This window comes from Sorex araneus, chromosome 6 (genome assembly GCF_027595985.1).
Source record: "Sorex araneus isolate mSorAra2 chromosome 6, mSorAra2.pri, whole genome shotgun sequence".
Taxonomy (NCBI): domain Eukaryota; kingdom Metazoa; phylum Chordata; class Mammalia; order Eulipotyphla; family Soricidae; genus Sorex; species Sorex araneus.
Window position 1 is genome coordinate 167193670 of NC_073307.1, and position 19191 is coordinate 167212860.

The following is a 19191-nucleotide window of genomic DNA, read 5'->3' on the forward strand; positions in this document are numbered from 1 at the left end:
CACTGGGCAGTGAACTAATGTGGTGGCGGCTGCAGGTCATGTGTGACCGTCAGGGCTTCTGGAGCTCTGGGGAAGGTCGCCCCCCACAACCCACAACCCACAACCCCACAACCCCAGAGGCTTGGAAGTTTTGGGCCAAGAAAACCTAGTGTAGTTGAATGTTTCGGCAGTTTGGGTCGTTGGCATGGCAGCAGCTGCCGGCTGGCCCCTCCTGAGGGCACCCTGCGGGGCTCAGCCTGGTCAGAGGGTCTGAGAAGAGCTTGAGGCTGGTTGATCTCTTTCGACCTCATGAGTCTCTGAGCTCGGCGGGGAGGTGAACTTCCGTGACGCGGGGGTGTGGGTGAGTTTTAGCTGCTTTCCTTTTTTTAAAAAATTATTTTTTAATTTATTTTTTTTTAATTATTCCTAGTGGTGCTCAGGGAACCCGGGAATTGAACCCGGGTCGGCCGTGGCAAGACAAACGCCCTACCCGCTGTGCTATCGCTCCAGCCCCAAACTAAGAAATTTTTTTGTTTGTTTGTTTTGTTTTTTGCTTTTTGGGTCACACCCAGCGATGCTCAGGGGTTACTCCTGGCTTTGCACTCAGGAACTACTCCTGGCGGTGCTTGGGGGACCATATGGGATGCCGGGGATCGAACCCGGGTCGGCCGCGTGCAAGGCAAACGCCCTACCCGCTGTGCTATCGCTCCGGCCCCCCAAACTAAGAAATTTTAAAAGATGTATATCATTCGAAATCACCGTCCGTTAAATTTATTTTTAATTGAGGCGCTGGGGTTTGCAGAGAGATTCATAGTAGAGTTTCAGGCCTACAGTGTTCCCAGTATGTATTTTTAATGGTCGGGCTGGCTGCGAGACAGGGACGCCGCAGGGACACCGCTGGGACGCCAGGGGGCAGCAAAGACCGCCTGTTGCCGGGACGCCGCAGGTCCTGGGAACCTCGGCTCCCGGCATGCCCCGCGCCGACGGCGTCCCGGTTGCTTAGCGACGGCTGCCAGGTTCCCGGAAGGCGGGGCCAGCGGGCGGGGTGGGACTTCCGGGGCGGCGGTTGCATCAGATTCTGGAGCTCTGAAGCCGGCTCGGGCGCTGCGATGGCGGGTTCCACCGGGGATCAGGGTGAGTGCGGGGGGGGGGGGGGAGGGTGCCGGGCACGGTGGGGGTGCGGGAGAGGACCCGGGAGCAGGGGTCAGGGCGGGAGGGTACCCGGGAGCAGGGGTCAGGGCGGGAGGGTACCCGGGAGCAGGGGTCAGGGCGGGAGGGTACCCGGGAGCAGGGGTCAGGGCGGGAGGGTACCAGGAATGGGGTCACGGCGGGGAGGGTACCCGGGAGCAGGGATCGCGGCGGGAGGGTACCCGGGAGCAGGAGTCAGGGCGGGAGGGTACCAGGAATGGGGTCACGGCGGGAGGGTACCCGGGAGCAGGGATCGCGGCGGGAGGGTACCCGGGAGCAGGGGTCAGGGCGGGAGGGTACCCGGGAGCAGGGGTCAGGGCGGGAGGGTACCCGGGAGCAGGGGTCAGGGTAGGAGGGTACCAGGAATGGGGGTGACAGGGGAGGGTACCCGGAGTTGGGGTGATGTGGAGTGTCCCGGGAGCAGGTGACAGCGGAGGGGGCTGGACTGAGGAGATGGAGGGGAGGGACGGGGGTCTGAGGGAGAGGCGGGAAGGGGTCCCGGTGACTGGGGGTGGGGTCTGCCCCTCCGTGGTCGCCCCCAGCACCCTCACCCGGAAGGTGTGCCGTGCCCGCCCGCGCGCTCCGTGGCCGTGGGGGCAGGCCGTGGTGGCTTGGTGGCACCCAGGCTGGGCGGCGTCGCCTGGCTCCTGCGCCCACATGAAAGGGCGGGCAGGGCGGGCGGGCAGCGTTATTACCCGCTTTATTGGCGCCCCCCACCCTCGGGGCTGCCGCTCACCGTCTGGGTCACCGAGTCCCCAGCAGGAAACGGGGCGCTGCCCTTTTCCCACGCTCCCCTGGGGCCCTGTCCCCGCGTGTGTCCCCGGTCAGTGCCCTCTCTTGCGACAGCGGCCGTGACATCCCGGGCCCCCGGCTTCCCATCACGGCCCTTGCCGTGGCCCTGCTCCTCCTGGCAGGTGGGCCCTGCCCTGGGGCAGGGGGCGGGGGGGGGGGGGGGACTCGCCCTGACCCGGGACGCCGAGGCCAGGGCCTGTCCCCGCTGCCCTTCCTGGGGGGCGGCTCTCAGGCAGCTTCTCAGCCCCGCCTGGCCCGCCCGCTGTGCCCGGCTTCCCCGAGTCTGAGCGTGGGGGTCCCGCCGCCCTGCAGCTGGGTGGTCTTGCTGTGCAGAAGGGGTGTCGCGGGCGAGGGGACAATGGGCCACGGAGCTGGCCATGAAGCCCGGAAGTCTGGGCCTCTGCTCGGGTCTCCCTGTGAGCCCGCTGCCCCCTGCAGGGCCAGGCCCCTGCACCCGCCCCCTGACCCGCTGGGCGGGCTTGCGGCTCTGGGTTCAGCCCCCGAGTGCTTTCCCTGTGCTGGTTCCTGGAAGTGACGGCCTTGGGGCCGGAGAGATGGGGCAGGGGGGGAAGGCACTTCCGTGCTCATAGCTCACCTAGGGTGCCCCGAGCACCGCCAGGAGTCAGCCCTGAGCACAGAGTGGGAGTCAGCCCTGAGCACAGAGACCAGAGTCAGCCCTGAGCACAGAGACCAGAGTCAGCCCTGAGCACAGAGCCTGGAGTCAGCCCTGAGCACAGGACTAGAGTCGGCCCTGAGCACAGAGACCAGAGTCAGCCATGAGCACAGAGTGGGAGTCAGCCCTGAGCACAGAGTGGGAGTCAGCCATGAGCACAGAGACCAGAGTCAGCCCTGAGCACAGAGATCAGAGTCAGCCCTGAGCACAGAGAGCAGTTGGGAGCGTGCGCCCTGTGCTCAGTACCCCCTGCTGGCCGGGTCGGCTCTGACCACGGTGCTCAGTCCTCCCGTGCTGGCCGGGGCAGCTCCCAGCGTGCGGGCCTCGTGGGGCTGCGTTGGTCGGTCAGCAGCCCTGGGCCTGGAGTCTGACAGTTGGGGACCCTGACGAGGGTGTGTCTGAGGCCGTGGGGGTCTCCCTGATGAACGAGGGGCGCCCCAGCTTCCGGGGGGCAGGGGACTCCCCGGCCCAGTGCTCTGCCCAAGTGTGGCCTCTGCGGGCCCCACACCCCATGGACCCCTCACTGCAGGCAGTGCTCTGTGTTCAGTGCTCGGTTCTCGCTGTGGCTGCTGAGCCCGTGGCCGTGTGTGGGCCCGGAGCATGTGACCCAGGTGGTGGCTGGTGTGTTCCGGACACACTGTGGCTGCCCCCCCGCCCCCGGGCACCCTCCCCTCCCCGCAAGGCAGCTGGCCTCTGCGAGCTGTCACACGGCGGTGGAACCCTGGTCACTGAGTGTGGGCAGCAGGCCGCAAGGCAGCCCGGGGTCGGCCCTAGCCTCGGGCTGAGCGTTGGGGTGCCAGGGGCCGTGCACAGAGGGGGTCGGGTCACTGCAGATCAGAAGGGGGGACGGGGTCACTGCAGGGTCAGATGGGGGACAGGTTACTGCAGGGTCAGTAGGGGGGCAGGTCACTGCAGGTCAGAAGGGGGCGGGTCCCTGCAGGGTTAGCAGGGGGGCGGGGTCACTGCAGGGTCAGAAGGGGGATGGGGTCACTGCAGGGTCAGATGGGGGGCGGGGCCACTGCAGGGTCAGAAGGGGGATGGGTCACTGCAGGGTCAGATGGGGGACGGGGTCACTGCAGGTCAGATGGGGGACGGGGTCACTGCAGGGTCAGCAGGGGGATGGGGTCACTGCAGGTCGGCAGGGGGATGGGGTCAGGCGGGACGGGCTCCCTGCAGGGCCAGCGCAGGCCCTGTGACAGGTGTCCTGGCGGTCACCTGGTTTCCTGTGCCCAGGAAAGGGCCGCCGGGCACAGCCCCAGTGGAGCCCCCCGGCCGGGTCGGAGCCATGCAAGCTGCGACTGTACAACAGCCTCACGAGGAGCAAGGTCAGGGCGCGGGGGCCGCGGGGGGTGGGGGGGCACTTCCCGGGTGACATGGGCCCCGCCCGGCCGTCCCGCCCGCCTCACGGCCCCTCGCCCGCAGGACGTGTTTGTCCCCCAGCACGGGCGGAAGGTCACGTGGTACAGCTGCGGCCCGACCGTGTATGATGCGGCGCACATGGGCCACGCCAGGTAGGCCCGCGGCAATGCGGGGAGGCCGACACAGGGTGCTGGAGAAACACACGTGTCGCAGATGTGTTGACGTGGGATTTTACAGACTAACTTGTTATGTTATTTATTTTACTTCAAAATAAATAATACGGGGGCTGGAGCGATAGCACAGCGGGGAGGGCGTTTGCCTTGCATGCGGCCGACCTGGGTTCGATTCCCAGCATCCCATATGGTCCCCTGAGCACCGCCAGGAGTAACTCCTGAGTGCAGAGCCAGGAGTGACCCCTGTGCATCGCCGGGTGTGACCCAAAAAGCAAAAAATAAAAAACTAAAAAAAAAAACAAAACGAAATAAATAATATGGCTGTAAGCAAATATTAATTTTATTTCTATCGTTGGGGTCACACCCCACGGTCCTCCGGGCCACATCCTGGCGGGGTCAGGCCGCCCCGGGTCCCCCCTTACGCCAGAGTCTTGGTGCCGGCCTGGGGCTGTGTCCGAGGGCTGGGCCCCGGGGCCCGTCCACTGTCCCTGCAGACACTGCCCAGACGGACGTTCTCCCCCCTGGACACTCCTCCCGTCCCCAGGGATGTGCTCACCCGGGCGGGCGCGCCCCACGGCCCCTCCCGCTGGTGTCCCCGAGCCACCCCCCCCCCGCCCCCCGTCCAGGGGCCGCCCCTGAGGCCGCCTCCCCGCAGGTCCTACATCTCCTTCGACATCCTGCGGCGGGTGATGCGCGACTATTTCGGGTACGACGTCTTCTACTGCATGAACATCACGGACATCGACGACAAGGTGGCCAGGGCCTCCCTGGGCGTGGGGCGTGGGGGGCGGGGGGCGGCCTGGCCCGGCCCGGCCCGCAGGGCCCGGTGGGGTGGGCGCCCCCAGCTCGCCCCCTGAGCCCGGCCTCGCCCGTCTCTGCAGATCATCAGGCGGGCCCGCCAGAACCACCTGTTTGAGCAGTACCGGGAGCAGCAGCCCCCCGCGCCCCAGCTCCTGGCCGATGTCCGTGCGGCCCTGCAGGTGCCCCCCGGCTCCCCCTCTCGGCCTTCGGCCATCCCTGGCCCTCGGGTGCCCTCCGAGGTCCCTGGGGGAGAGACCTTAGTGGGGTGACCGGCCTCGGGATGCCGGGCCGCCATTCCTAGGCCTGCTCCGGTGCCGCGCTAAGGGTCAGAGAACCGGAGGTCACGGCTCGGCCACTGCCCAGCGGCAGTCACCCGCTGGCCCAGCCACGGTGCCCTCCTGAGGCCTCAGGGATCCTCTCACGTCAGTGCTCAGCCAAGACAGGCCCAGACTTGCCCCTGCCTGGCACGGAGGGTCACATGGGGGTCACCCCTGCCCGGGCTGTGAGTGGGTGGGGGGTTGCCCTGCCCGGGCCGTGAGGGGACACGGGGTCTCCCCTGCCCGGGCCCGAGGGCGAGTCCAGCCTGACGCTGGGCTGTCGGCCGTTGCAGCCGTTCTTGGCCAAGCTCCGCGACACCTCGGACCCGGACAAGAGGCAGATGCTGGAGCGGCTGCAGCAGGCCGTGGCGCTGGCCACGGAGGCCCTGGACACGGCGCTGCAGGCCCCGCTGGCCGCCGAGGAGACCGCCAGCCGTGCACAGGTACCCGGAGGGGCTGGGCGGGTCAGGGTCCGAGCCCCAGCCCTGAGCCCACACACGTCCTGCCCCTCCGGCCTCAGTGCTCGGGACACAGCGGGCCGGGCAGCCTCCTCAGGAGGCCGTTCCAGAAGGATCCGGCGAGCAATCCCGCTGCGGGGTTTGAGTTGGGAGGAGGCGTGGGCGCCCGTGTCCCCCGCAGAGGGGGCAGCCGGGAGCCCGAGGGCAGGGTGTGCGCAGTACCTGTGGGCTTGTCGTGTGTCCGCGTGGCCTTGGTGGGCCTGGGCTCCCCCGGCGTGCAGGTGTCTGGCTCTCTGGGACACGCTCTGTGCTCGCGGCCGTTCCCAGGGCCCTGCTGCCCCCCACCCTGCCAGGGATCCCCAGCTGCCCGGGGTCCGCGGCCCTGGCTGTCAGGGCGGCTGGGCGGGCGGCGGCTGGCCTCGTTTCTGCTGGCTTGTGTGTTCCTGGTTTGGGGGCCACACCCAGCGGTGCTCAGGGGTCACTCCCGGCCCTGTGCCCGTGCCCGTATGGGCTGCGTGCAAGGCAGGCGCCTGTCCTGCCCCGGGTCCTCTCCTTCCTCCCCTCCCTCCTCTCCTCCGGCGGTGCTCAGGGTCAGCCCTGGCTGCGCTTGGGGCCCTGGGGGCTGCCAAGGGTCAGTCTGGGTTGGGCACGGCCAAGGCCAGCGCCGCTCTGGCCTTCCAAGTCTGTTCGCAGGCCCTCCCCGCTTCCCCTCTGCCCCTCCTCCCACTCGCCCCTCTCCCCCTCCCCTTGGCATTCTCAGGGCGAGGCCGGTCTCTCCCCGGCACTTCCCTTGTTCGCCTTGTTGGTCCTCAAGTACATTGTTGCCGTCCTGTATCGTCCTGTATCGCTGGTCCCCCAGGGAATAAGAAAGGCAACTGTTTCTTCTGCCCTCCCGGCCTGACCTTGGCCCTTTACAGGCATCCCCTGTGGGCCTGGGCAGCGGCACCAGGAGGAAAGCTACTGTGCTCCCCTCCCTTCTCCAGCTTTAGGGTTTTTTTTCTTTGAGTCACACCCGGCGATGCTCGGGGGTTACTCCTGGCAGTGCTCAGGGGACCCTGTGGGATGCTGGGAATCGAACCCAGGTCGGCCACGTGCAAGGCAAACGCCCTCCCCGCTGTGCTATCGCTCCGGCCCCCGGCTTTAGGTTTCAAGTCTGATCTTAATTATTTTCTCTTTGGGCCACACCCTGCACGCAGGCCCTGCCCTCGGGAATCACTCCTGGCGCAGCTCGGGGGACCCTATGGGGTGCCGGGGATCGAACCCGGGTCGACTGCGTGCAAGGCGGACGCCCTCCCCGCTGTGCTATGGCTCTGGCCCTAGGTCTCGAGGTTTCATCCTATGAGCTGTTGGCTTTGGGTGCCAGAATGGTGCTTGGCCTGGGCCGTGCTGGCTGGAGGCCCCCGTGCAGAGCTGGGGGTGCCAGCGCCCGCTCACGCCCTCCCGTGTGGGAAGTGCTGGTGGTGCCTCTGCCTGGGCGCCGCCCCTGGGCGCAGCCACTGCCCCGCTCCAGTAGCGCTGCCCAAAGCCCATTCCCGGCGGCCCCCCGCCCGCACCCCTGACCGGTGGGGTCAGCCGTCCCCAGCACCGTGCCCGCGGGTGTGGACGTGCCGCCCTCTCCTGCAGGTGCTCCTGGAGCAGGCCAAGGACCTGCTGTCCGACTGGCTGGACTCCAGGCTGGGCAGCGCCGTGACCGACAACTCCATCTTCTCCCAGCTGCCCAAGTTCTGGGAGGGCGAGTTCCACAGGGACATGGCGGCCCTGAACGTGAGTGCCGGGCGGGGGCCCCTGCGCTCGGCTGCCACCCGCGGAGCAGAGAAAGACCCGACCCCCCGCCCCACCCGTTCCCCCCAGGTGCTCCCCCCGGACGTCCTGACCCGAGTCAGTGAGTATGTGCCGGAGATCGTGGACTTCGTCCAGAAGATCGTGGACAACGGCTACGGGTGAGGCCCCGCCAGGTCCGCAGAGGGTCCCCGGTGTGGGTGGGCTGCGAGGCGTGTCCTTGCGCAGCGCCCGGGAGGGGGCTGGGGTCACCCCACTCTGTCTGAAGCTTCTGGCCGCCCGCACCAGCCTGCCCTTCCGGCACTTTCTGACCGCGGGGGGGGGGGTGGCCCGTGGGCCCGGCCCCCGCAGGACAGGGCCGAGGTGGGCAGCGCCGCGCGGTCCTGGCAGTGATGCCCCGTCTCCCCCACGCAGACAGCGCCCAGCGTGCGCTGAGTGACGCGGCTGGAGTAATCTGGGCGCTTCGGGGAGGCAGAGCCTGGGCCGGGCCGGCAGGTGGGTCGGGCAGGCCAGGGCAGGGCGGGCATGCGCGGCCCAGGCTGGGAGGCAGGACGCGGCCGTGCGGGCCTGGGAGGGGGGGCGCAGGCCGTCACGCCCCCCGCCTCCCCCCAGCTACGTGTCCAACGGCTCCGTCTACTTCGACACGGCCAAGTTCGCAGCCAGCGAGAAGCACAGCTACGGCAAGCTGGTGCCGGAAGCCGTGGGGGACCAGAAGGCCCTGCAGGAGGGGGAAGGTGAGGCCGGCATAGAATGGGTCCCGGGGACTCAGATCACGGGCCTCGGCCCATGGGGCTGGCCCGGTGACCTCGGCCTATGGGGCTGGCCCAGTAACCTCGCCCATGGGGCTGGCTTTGATCTTGCAGCCTCAGGGCTGGGGGCGGGCAGGGGCCGGGCCCAGAGCACAGCCCCGTCATCTGGCCTTGAGAAGGTTCTTGCTTTCCTGTTTCCCTGGGTTTTGTTTCGTTTCCGGGGGGAACACCTCCCGACTGTCCTGGGGTCCCTCCTGCCCCCCCACCACGTGCTGAGCATGATCCATCCCAGGAGCACTGAAGCCAAGGGTGTGAGCACCACAACCAAGTGCAGGTGCCCCCGGGAACCCTGCCGCGCCCCTCCATCCCCGCCCCCGCTAGGGCCACGCCCCCTGCCACCTGCAGCTGGGGCGTCCCTGGGGCAGCGCGTCCGTCTCTCGACGGTGCAGGCCTCATCCCCGCACCGCGCCCCAGGTGTGGCCCCGTGGCCCTCAGCCGGAGGTGCCCGTCCCCAGCGTGGGGAGGGGGGACACAAGAATCGGGGAGAGAGGGCGTTTTGTTTTGTTTGCTTGGAGCCACACGTAACACGGGGCTTACCCTGGCCCTGCCCTAAGGGTCACTCCTGGGGGCGCTCGGGTCGAACCCGGCTCCGCCACGTTCAAGGCCAGTGCCCTCCCCGCTGTCCCCATCCCGGCCCTGAGGGGAGGAGCGTTGTTGGTGAAGGGGCCCGGGGCATGCGGGGAAGACGCCGACCCCACACCCGCCCTGTCACACGGTCACTGCCTCGTGTGCACACGCACTCAGACACATGCAGTCACGCACTCACACAGAGGAGCCCTTGCCCCACACAGACACATTCACGTGCATGTACAGTCTCTGTCACACACACACTTGCACACAGACACACAGAATCTCACACAGTCACAGCCACACAGTCACACAGTTACACACGGTCACACACACACAGTTACAGTCACAGAATCTTACACAGTTACAGCCACACATGGTCACACATAGTCACACAGTTACGCCACAGTCTCACACACACACACACACACACACACGCAAACACACACCAGGAGAGACCACAGCCTACGGGTCCTGCAGGGCTGAGGCCCGTCCCTGCCCCTGTCCCTGGCATCCCCCTGAGGGGCCCTGCCCCCGTCTTGCCATCCACGGGGCCACGGCCCCCGGGACCCTGGATGGGGTGTCTGAGCCCGTGCCTGGTTCTTGGGACCGTGGCCGCCTCAGGAGCGGGGGCCCCACACGGCCCCCCCCCCACAGGCCAGGAGCCCCCCGGGCCCGGAGCAGGGGCGGGGGCAGCAGGAAGGCGGGGTCCGAGAGGTGGGCCGAGCAGGTGCCCTGGGCAGGGAGTTCTGAGGGTCGCCCGGGCCCCCAGGGCAGCCCGAGCTTGAGCCCTGAGGCCAGACTGGCCACAGGCTAGAAGTGGCCCCGAGACTGCGGCCCGGGTCAGCCCTGCCTGGTGTCTGCAGGTGACCTGAGCGTGTCCGCCGAGCGCCTGAGTGAGAAGCGTTCCCCCAGTGACTTCGCGCTCTGGAAGGCCTCCAAGCCCGGGGAGCCCGCCTGGCCGTGCCCCTGGGGCAAGGTGAGCCTGCTGGGACAGCTGGCCCCCCCCCGGGACCCCTCACACCCCACAACCCGGCCACAGGCCCCCTCCACGGAGCCGCAGTCCCAGGGCCACATTCCCCTCGACATCGCCTGTGACCACAGTGCGGACCCCAGAGCGCAGGAAGGGGGCGTCTGTTCCTGCTGCGGGGGGCTCTGGAGGTCACTCGCCAGCCTCTGCCCAGCCGGGCCTCACCACGGGTCCCGGCTGGCCACAGACGCTCTCATGCGCGGCTCCCGCGTCCGTGGTCCCTAGGGCCGGCCCGGGTGGCACATCGAATGCTCCGCCATGGCCAGCGCCCTCCTGGGCTCCTCCATGGACATCCACGGAGGGGGCTTCGACCTCCGCTTCCCCCACCACGACAACGAGCTGGCGCAGTCAGAGGTGGGCAGGGGCTGCCCTGGGGGCGGGTGATGGTGGGTGGGGGGTTTCCCCGGGGTTCCTTAGCAGAGCCGAGCGCGCGGCCCACCAGGCCCCTGACCGCCCAGGCCTGGCTGCGGCCTCGGGCACTCACGGCGGGCCCTGCCCCCGCAGGCCTACTTCGAAAACGACTGCTGGGTGCGGTACTTCCTGCACACGGGCCACCTGACCATCGCTGGCTGCAAGATGTCCAAGTCGCTGAAGAACTTCATCACCATCCAGGACGCCCTGAAGAAGCACTCAGGTAAGAGGCGTCCCCGACAGCGGGGAGGGCGTTGGCCTTGCACGCGGCCGACCCGGGTTCGATTCCCAGCATCCAGTATCCAGTAGGGTCCCCCGAGCACCGCCAGGAGTAATTTCAGAGCACAGAGCCAGGAATAACCCCTGAGCATCGCCGGGTGTGACCCAAAAAGCAAAAGAAAAAGGGCATCCCCCCGCCGGGCTCCCCCGGGCCAGGTCGCCCCCCGCACTGAGGCCGCGCGCTGTCCCGCAGCCCGGCAGCTCCGCCTGGCCTTCCTCATGCACTCCTGGAAGGACACGCTGGACTACTCGGACAACACCATGGACTCGGCGCTTCAGTACGAGAAGTTCATGAACGTGAGTTGCCGGCCTGGCCCCGCTGCCGCCTTCCTGCTTCTGTCCCCGCCAGCAGGGTCAGCTGCAGGGCCTGGGTGTGGGGGTGGCTCTGGGGGACGGGGGTGCTGCTGGCCGCGTGCCGGGCCTTTGGTTCAGACATGGGCTCAGCCACGCTAGCCTCCAGAGGCTCAGCTCAGCTGTATGTGCTAGCGTGTGTGTGCATGTGTGTGTACACACCTGTGTGCTTGTATGGGGGCAAGTCGCTGAAGAACTTGTGCGTGTATGTGTGCATGTGGATATGTGTGTGTTATTTATGTGCATGTGTGTGAGTGTGTATGCATGTATACGCATGCATGTGGGTGTGCACATGTGTGTTTGTGTGTGTGCATACGCTCGTGTCCAGTGTGCTGTGTGGATCAGAGTAACCACGGCCGCGCTCCGCCAGCTAGATGGTCCGAGGACTATTAAACTGCATTTTCTAACTTCAGGAATTTTTCTTGAATGTGAAAGACGTCCTCCGCGCCCCTGCTGACCTCGCCGGCCAGTTTGAGAAGTGGGAGGCCGAGGAGGCTGAGCTGAACCGCAGGTGAGCCGGGCCGGCGGCGGGGAGGAGGGCGGGGTGGGGCCCGCTGACCGCTGACCGGCCGCAGTCTTCTCGCTCAGCTTCTTCGACAAGAAGGCGGCGGTCCACGAGGCCCTGTGTGACAATGTGGACACACGCACGGCGCTGGAGGAGATGCGGGCGCTGGTGGGCCAGTGCAACCTCTACATGGCGGCCCGGAAGGCCGCGCGCAGGAGGCCCAGCCGGGCCCTGCTGGAGAGCGTCGCCCTGTACCTCACCCGCATGCTGAAGGTGTGCGGCGGGCTCGCGCCGCCCCCGGAGCACTGCGGGGTCCAGAGAACAGAAAAGGAAATGATTCGGGGCGGCCGGAGCAGGAGCGGGCGGGGAGGGCACTGGCCTTGCGCTCTCTGGCCCGGGTTCGATCCCGGTACCCCGCATGGCCCCCAAACTCTCTAGGAGTCATTCTGGAGTGCATGCCAGGGGTCCGCCACTTCCTGCCTGCGGGGCGGGCCCTGGGCAGCTGTGCCCGCCTCTCCCACCCCAGGGGCCCCCACTGCCCTGCCAGGCCCCTCCGTGTGCCTCGCCCCCCTCACACGTCCTCTCTGCCCTAGATCTTTGGGGCCATTGAGGAGGAGAGCTCCCTGGGGTTCCCGGTCGGCGGGGCCGGCACCAGCCTGAACGTGAGTACAGCCCGGCCTGCACTCTCCTGCGGCCCCCAGCCGGCCCCCAGGCCCCAGCCCACCCTCCTGAGCCCACAGTGCCCGCCCTGCCGCCCGGCACCCTCCCGAGCCCACAGTGCCCGCCCTGGCACCCGGCACCCTCCTGAGCCCACAGTGCCCGCCCTGCCGCCCGGCACCCTCCCGAGCCCACAGTGCCCGCCCTGGCACCCGGCGCTCCCCAGCCGGAGGAGACGGAGCGGCTGGTCTGAAGCTCCGCTTTTCCCCGCAGCTCGAGGCCACGGTGATGCCGTACCTGCAGGTGCTGTCGGAGTTCAGGGAAGGGGTGCGGAGCATCGCCCGAGAGAAGAAGGGTGAGGCCTTGGCGCCTGGCCAGCCGGCGGCTTCTGCCCAGGGTGTCCTGGGGCACCTGGGTGCCATCACCAGCTCCCGGGCCCTGGGGCCACCAGTGTCTCTGCAGCCGGCCAGCTGCCTGCAGAGGGAGGGTCCGGGCGAGGCTGGTGTCGACGGCCCTCACAGGCCGCGGGGCAGGCGGGGCGCTGCGTGCCTGCCGTCCTCTGCTGGGTTGTGGGTCTGGGGGGATGGGCGGCCCTGGGGCACCCCGAGTTCTTGGGGGCCCATAGGTGAATGCAGGCAGTGTGGGGGTGGCCAGAGTCACCCATTCACTGCTGCGCGGGCCTCTCTGGGACGCCAGCGGTCACTGGAGCAATGGACGGCGGCCCCGCGCTGTCCCGCCCTCGGGAGAGGGCCTGCTGCCGGCCTCTGCCTCCTGTGCCCCCTCCGGCTGCTGAGGGTCTTGTGAGGGGGTGGCCTTGAAGTAGCGGGTAATCCCCACGTCCGCAGTCCTCACGCAGTTGGGCACTGGCACTCGCCCATACCAGGGGGCCTTGGGCTGACCCCCAATGCCCGTGGCGTTGGGGCACAAGGTGGAGAAATATGCAGCCGCCTGGGCCCCAGGCGCAGGGCCCTCCCGGGGAGCACGGGATGCCCCTCCGGTGCCCCTTCTGTGTGTGGACGTGGCTGCACCCCTGCCTTGGGGGGTCCAGCGACCCTGGCTCTGGACTCCCTTGGCTGAGCACAGAAGGTGCCATTGTGGGGAATGAGCGCCGAGGGCTGCTCCAGGACATCCCTGTGCCCCGTAACGGCTCTCCCGTGTCCACAGTGCTGGAGGTCCTACAGCTCAGTGATGCCCTGCGAGATGACATCCTGCCCGAGCTGGGTGTGCGCTTGGAGGACCATGAAGGTGGGTCGCCTTGGGCCCGGTCCTTGGGCACTTTGAGCTAGGTCACGCCCACTCTGCTCCAGGCCACGCCCACCCATGCTTGGCCGCACCCACTGTGCGCCAGGCACCACCCACTCTGCGTCAGGCCCCTCCCACTCTGCTAGGCCCACCTGGTCTGCTTTAGGCCCTACCCACTGTTTCAGACCCCGTCCACTCAGTGCCAGACCCGGTTGATCTGCTTTTGGCCACGCGCACTCTGCTCCAGGCCCCGCCCGCATTGCTAAACCCGCCTACTCCACGCTAGGCCTGTCTGGTCTGCCTTGGGCCACGCCCACTCCGCTCCAGGCCACGCCCACATTGCTAGACCCGCCCGCTCTGCTAGGCCTGTTCTGTCTGCTTTGGGCCACGCCCACTCCATGTGAGGCCGCGCCCACTCCATGTTAGGCCACGCCCACTCCATGTTAGGCCACGCCCCTCCCCTTCCACCCAGGAGCTGCAGCGGTTTCGGGAAAGGGCCCTGGCTCCCTGCTCCATAGTCCCCTCCCCGCAGCCGCCGCCTCCAGGCCGGTCGGGGCAGGAGGGCGGTCTGCTGCCGGGACAGCTGTCAGAGCAGAGTCCCGAGCCTCGCAGGCGGCGGGTCCGGGTGGCGCCTCCCACCGGGGCACAGGTGAGGCCACTTCACCGGACCGTGCCTTGCAGGCCTGCCCACGGTGGTCAAGCTGGTGGACAGGGACACCTTGCTGAAGGAGAGAGAAGAGAAGAGGAGGGTGAGTTGGTCGCCGCTTGCCGAGGTCCCGTTTCTCCCCGGCACCCCTGCAGGCCGGGCAAAGGAGGTGGGCCCTGAGGGCTGCGGGGTCCAGGGCAGGCCCCCAAGCCCTGCCCCCAGCCCCACCCGCTCCCCAGCCTGGGGCAGCCCAGACTCCTGCCCTGAGAGTTTGGCCGGGCCCCACCCCCACCCCCACAACTGGGCGGGGGCAAGGGAGCCGCAGTGCAGCCCCTGCCTTGGGCCGCGGCCCACCCACGCGGCCTCCCCTGCGCCCGGCTTCCCAGGGCCCCTCTGCCAGGCCCCCCCTCGCCGTGCCTGCAGGGTGCCCGCCCCAGGGCCCCCACTCTGCTCTGTTCACGTGAGCAGGTGGCTGAGATGCCAGGAGGGAATCGCTGGTCCTGTGCAGGGACCCCTGGGCCCCCCGGGCCCTGCACACTTGCTGGCCCTGGGCTGGGGGGAGGGTCCGAGTTCCCGTCTGACCTGGGCAGGTCTGGGGCCTGTTTGTGCAAGTCCCCAGCTCGGGGTCAACGGCCGCTCTGTCCCCCCAGGCTGAGGAGGAGAAGCGGAAGAAGAAAGAGGAGACAGCCAGGAAGAAGCAGGAGCAGGAGGTAACGGGGTGGGCTGGGGGGTCACGCCGGTGGCGGGGGGCTGGCTCTGCGGGCCCTCTGCACAGCCTCACGCGCTCCCCCGCGCCCCCTGCTCCCCCTGGGGTCCCCGGCACTGCCTCACAGCCAGGGCTCAGCACCCACGGTCCAGCTCCGGCCACAGGCGCCCGCCCTCCCTCCCTCCCCCCTCCCTCCCTCCCTCCGCTCCCTTGGTTGTGCTCTGGTGCCTTTTGCCTGCACCAGGGGGCGTCAGCCCCTCTGTCCTTTCCTCCTGCTGACTCGGGTCTGTTCACATGCCAACCTCGAGCTCCGCGCGCCTGTGGCGGCCAAAGCCTCTTCCTTGCCCACCGTGTGGTCTACACCCGCGGCCCCCGGGAGACAGCGGAGTTCTCAGCCTGGGTTCTGAAGGGCCCCGGAGTTCTGACTTACATCCCCGCCCTGCACGGCCCCTGCGCCCTGGCCCTGGTGGTCTCACGTGACCCTGCGCCCAAGCACTGAGCTGCCGGGACCCTCGGGGCCAGACGAGCATCCCCGGGAATGGCCCTGGTCCCGAGTCAGGTCCTTGTTATGTCGGAGGACCCCACGGTGGCTCATGCGAGTCGGGGAGAGGAGGCCGGTCACCTTCTCCCACTCCGCCTCTGCCGCCCGGGGCCCGCCGGGAAGGCCAGGACCGGTAAAGTCTGAGGAGCCCCTGCTCAGCCCGGCCTGGGCCCCGCCAGCCCCACCAGGTGGCCGTCAGGTCACGCCTGAAGTCCGCTTGGCCTGCCAGGCACGGGAGCTGATCCCCGCCACCCGGTTTCCGGGGAGCCACGGACGCAGGCCGGGGCAAGGATTTGCTGTGCAGGAAAGGAGAGGCCAGTCCCGGGCCTGGCCCAGGGTTTTCGGGGTCTTGTCTCGCTCACAGAGAAGAATTTCAGGAGCAGACAAGCCGCGAAGTAAACAGACTTTATTTGGGGGTTTTGGAGGGAAGGAGGGGGAGAAAGGTGGGAGCGACGGAGAGTATCGTGCTCACGAGGGAACGAGGGCTTCTCCAAGGGCGGAGAGAGCGACACATCCCAGCACTGGACACGGAGCATGCAAGTCCACATCTCAAGAGGCGAGATGCGGGCGACACATGTGCTCAGGCACCGCGTGTACTCGGGCAGCATATGCGCGCCTTCCTGTGTCCAAGGCGGCTTTTATAGGCTCTTCGAGGGTTGTCTTGATCTGGAAGTTCTGGAGTCTTCTCGGGGCTGAATCACTTACTGCAGTTTAAAGGAGAGTCCGAGGGTTTCCGAGGAGAGGAAGGTCACGGGGAGGGTCCAGCCTCCTCGGGCTGCTGAAGGTCTGACCAGGTCTTTGTTTTCCGTATCCACGGAGTGGATCAGTCTTATAATTTTCCTTCCCATAAGTTTTGTTGTTGACCTAAAGTTTCATTGCCGAGGGCCTTTCCCTGGCTACCTGCCTGCAACACTTGGCTGACGGGTGACGAGGCTGCTGTCCCAGGCTCGGTTCCCGCCCAGAGAGAGGGAGGCCCTGGGCTTGGTCCCCGGTGGTCCCTGGCGCCCAGGGACTGGAGGCTCAGCAAGGTGCGGGGGACACTGGGTGGGTCCCCGTGCTCTGGTCCAGCCCAGAATTGGCCGTACTAGAGCGAGTGGTGCCCTGCGGAGAGGCAGCCCCCCCTTCTGTGTCCCTCTCCCTTGTGGGGACGCTCTGGGGACAGTCCCCGCTGTGCATGGCGTCTCCTGCTCCTTGTCTGCGTGTCCCTCGGGCCTGATGGGACGGGTGCCCGCTCTGGATGCTCCCAGCTGTCACGGTTCCTCTTGGAAACCAGTTGTTTTTGTTTTTGGTTTTTTTGTTTTTGGCTTTTTGGGGTCACACGCGGCGATGCACAGGGTGTAACCTGGCTCTGCACTCAGGAATTCCTCCTGGAGGTGCTTGGGGGACCATATGGGATGCCAGAGATCAAACGGGGGTCGGCTGCGTGCAAGGCAAACACCCTCCCCACTGTGCCGTCGCTCCAGCCCCTGATACCAGTTTCTGAGTCTGTCTGGGGTCACGCCTAGTCACGTCCGGGTCGCCTGAGCCTTCGTGTCGCTGGAGGAGTCCCGCCTTGTCCGTACCGACTCTCTCCCTCTCTCCCTGCTTCCCTGACCGGCCACGCCGGCGCTTCATCCCTCTCTCGCGGGCCTGCTCGGGATCACGGTGCCACGGTGGAGCTGGGTTCTCATGCCAGCCTGCCCCGCCCGCCCGCACCCCGCCCGCTCCCCGCCCCGCCTCGGAGTTCCCCCTTCTGCTGGCTCCCCTGTTGGCCGGCCGCACGCTGGGCTCTGCTCTCCGCGTCACCGTCGAGTCGCGCGTGCTTGTGACCCCTGGCCCAGCCCGCGTGGTGCCGGCACCCGGTCTCCTGCAGAGCGTGTGAACCGGCCGGTGTGCGTGATCGCGTGTGGGTGCCAGGTGCTCCTGCACTGGTGCTCGCGGCTCAGTTCGTCTCCCTCGCCCTGGGCCATCCAGCGGGGCTTCTGCGCATCCCCCGCTGGACACGAGTCTGCCCACAGAGTTGCGTGCGTTCCCTTGGGCAGCCAGCGGTGGCCTGAACACCCAGGGTGAAGGCCCCTCACCCGGCCACCCCCACCGCTTCCGCTTGGGGGCCCCGCGAAGCTCTGGACGCCTGCATCCCCCAGCGTGCCGAGGGCTTCCTCCCCTCCACCCTGGCCCGTCCCTGGCTCCTCACGGGACGCCCCGCCGCGAAGCCCCCCGTGCTATGACCTTGGTCTCTGTCGTCCGGGGGCTCTGAAAGAGGGTCCCCCTGCCTCTCCCTCTCGGCTCTCCTTCGCAGCCCAAGCCTGCAGTTACCTTTAATCTGGAACTTTCTGGTTTCGTGTCTGGAACCCACGTCCACGTGTTCCGTGGCTGCTCTCCGTGACGCTCACGCCTGAGGGGGTTGGGCAGCACAGGGGGGCCGTGATGCAGCGCGTGTGCCCCGGAGCGTGGGCCCATTGTCTCACGTGGCCGCGCTCACACACTGACTCGCACACTTGGTTGCGTGTGCTGGAGATCACGTGCCTTGTTGGGGTGCGGGGGAGCCCCCACAGCAGGGCAGCAGGCGCTCATCCAGCCCTGCCAGCCAGCTGCTGCGCCTGGTCCTGCCCGTGTGGCCCGCCCCGTCCTTGTCTGCTCGGGGGCGGCCCCCTCTGTGGGACTGACCCCCGTGGCTGGTGTGGCCTGCAGGGTGCAGCCCTCGGGGCCTGGGGCAGGCCACGGGCAGGGGCCAGGTGCTCAGCCACCCGCTTCCTTGTTGCAGGCGGCCAGGCTGGCCCGGATGAGGGTCCCGCCCAGCGAGATGTTCCTGCCGGAGAGCGACAAGTACTCCAAGTTCGACGAGAACGTAAGGGTCGCGCGTCCCCCTGCCCAGGCTAGGGCTGTCTGTTGGCTCCTGACCGTGCTCAGGCCCTCCCCGGGGGCTGGGGGAGGGTCGGGGGACCCTGTGGGGTGCCGGGAGTGAAACTTCTGGAAACATGTGCAAGGCCGGCGCCCTCCCCGCTACACTATCCTGTGGCCCACCCACCAGCAGGTGCTTCTGTCCCAGTTAAGTGCAAAGGGACGGGGACCCTCTGGCGCCTGCTCCTGGCCTGTCCTTGTGGCCACTGGCCGGGGCAAGGGGCTCGAGGGGCACCTGCCCATTCTGGCCACCGGGGCTGCCCTCCCACCCCTGGACCGCCCCCGCCGCCCCTCGTGCCCCCAGGCTGTGCTGTGTGACCGCGGGTTCCCCGTTGCAGGGTCTGCCCACGCACGACGCGGAGGGCAAAGAGCTCAGCAAGGGGCAGGCCAAGAAGCTGAAGAAGCTCTTCGACACGCAGGAGAAGCTGCACAGGGAGTATCTGCAGATGGTCCAGAGCGGGAGCCTCAAGTGAGCGGACCAGGGACGGGCCTGTCAGCCGCCGGCCTCGGCCCCGCGGCCCTCATCATGCTCGCGGCCCCGCCGGGTCGGCAGTTCTGTAAAAATCATGTTCTGGGGCCGTGCTGGGCCCCGAGACTAATAAACTCCCGCGACAAGGACCCCGCCCGGCTCTGCATCCCCGCCCCGGGGCCCCGCCCCCTCCCCCCACCGGCCCTGCAGCCTCAGCGCTTTGCAGGCCTCTGCTCAGCCGGTCAGCCCGGGGCCCGGGGTCAGCTCCGGCCAGCCGAGGCCTTTCCACACTCTCGTCAGGATTAGGGCAGCAGAAAGACAGGCTCGGGCTGGCTGCACCCACACAAAGGCTGCCGGTCGCGCCGGCCCTGATGAGCAAACAGGTAGACGCACCCCCGCAGGGCGGCTCCAGGGCAGGGCCAGGGTGGCTGCCCGCAGGATCCACACGCTGAGAAGATGAGGGGGCGGGAGGCCCGGGGCAAGGGGGTGTTTGCCCCCAGCCCCCCCGCGGGGACTCCCCTCCCAGGCCTCAGTGCTCGCAGGAGTCCCCCTCAGCTGAGGCCACCAGCCACGCTGGCA

General features: G+C 68.0%; 1 protein-coding gene across 2 annotated transcripts; it reads left to right on the forward strand.

Moving 5' to 3' along the window:
- Positions 1-1027: 1027 nt before the first annotated feature.
- On the forward strand, positions 1028-18762 carry CARS1 (cysteinyl-tRNA synthetase 1). 2 transcript variants are annotated; one of them, XM_055142760.1, is made up of 23 exons: positions 1028-1113; positions 3866-3957; positions 4055-4143; positions 4820-4916; positions 5046-5144; positions 5576-5725; positions 7364-7504; positions 7592-7680; positions 8132-8253; positions 9762-9874; positions 10151-10279; positions 10430-10559; positions 10809-10912; positions 11380-11477; positions 11555-11744; positions 12065-12133; positions 12402-12483; positions 13293-13373; positions 14052-14119; positions 14667-14726; positions 18007-18090; positions 18277-18284; positions 18482-18762. In XM_055142760.1, exons 1-23 carry the CDS (start codon positions 1089-1091, stop codon positions 18540-18542), a joined length of 2181 nt encoding a protein of 726 aa, XP_054998735.1. In that variant the 5' UTR covers positions 1028-1088; the 3' UTR covers positions 18543-18762. The 2 variants fall into 2 exon arrangements, with proteins under 2 accessions (XP_054998735.1, XP_054998734.1); XM_055142759.1 differs by lacking the exon at positions 18277-18284.
- Positions 18763-19191: the final 429 nt, after the last annotated feature.

Bases quoted from the DNA above. Each gene is read 5' to 3' on its own strand.
- CARS1 (XM_055142759.1), top strand. From the start codon at position 1,089: ATGGCGGGTTCCACCGGGGATCAGG. The intron at 11,478-11,554 runs GTGAGCCGGGCC...CTTCTCGCTCAG, and splicing joins GAGGCTGAGCTGAACCGCAG to CTTCTTCGACAAGAAGGCGG. The intron at 14,727-18,006 runs GTAACGGGGTGG...TCCTTGTTGCAG, and splicing joins GGAAGAAGCAGGAGCAGGAG to GCGGCCAGGCTGGCCCGGAT.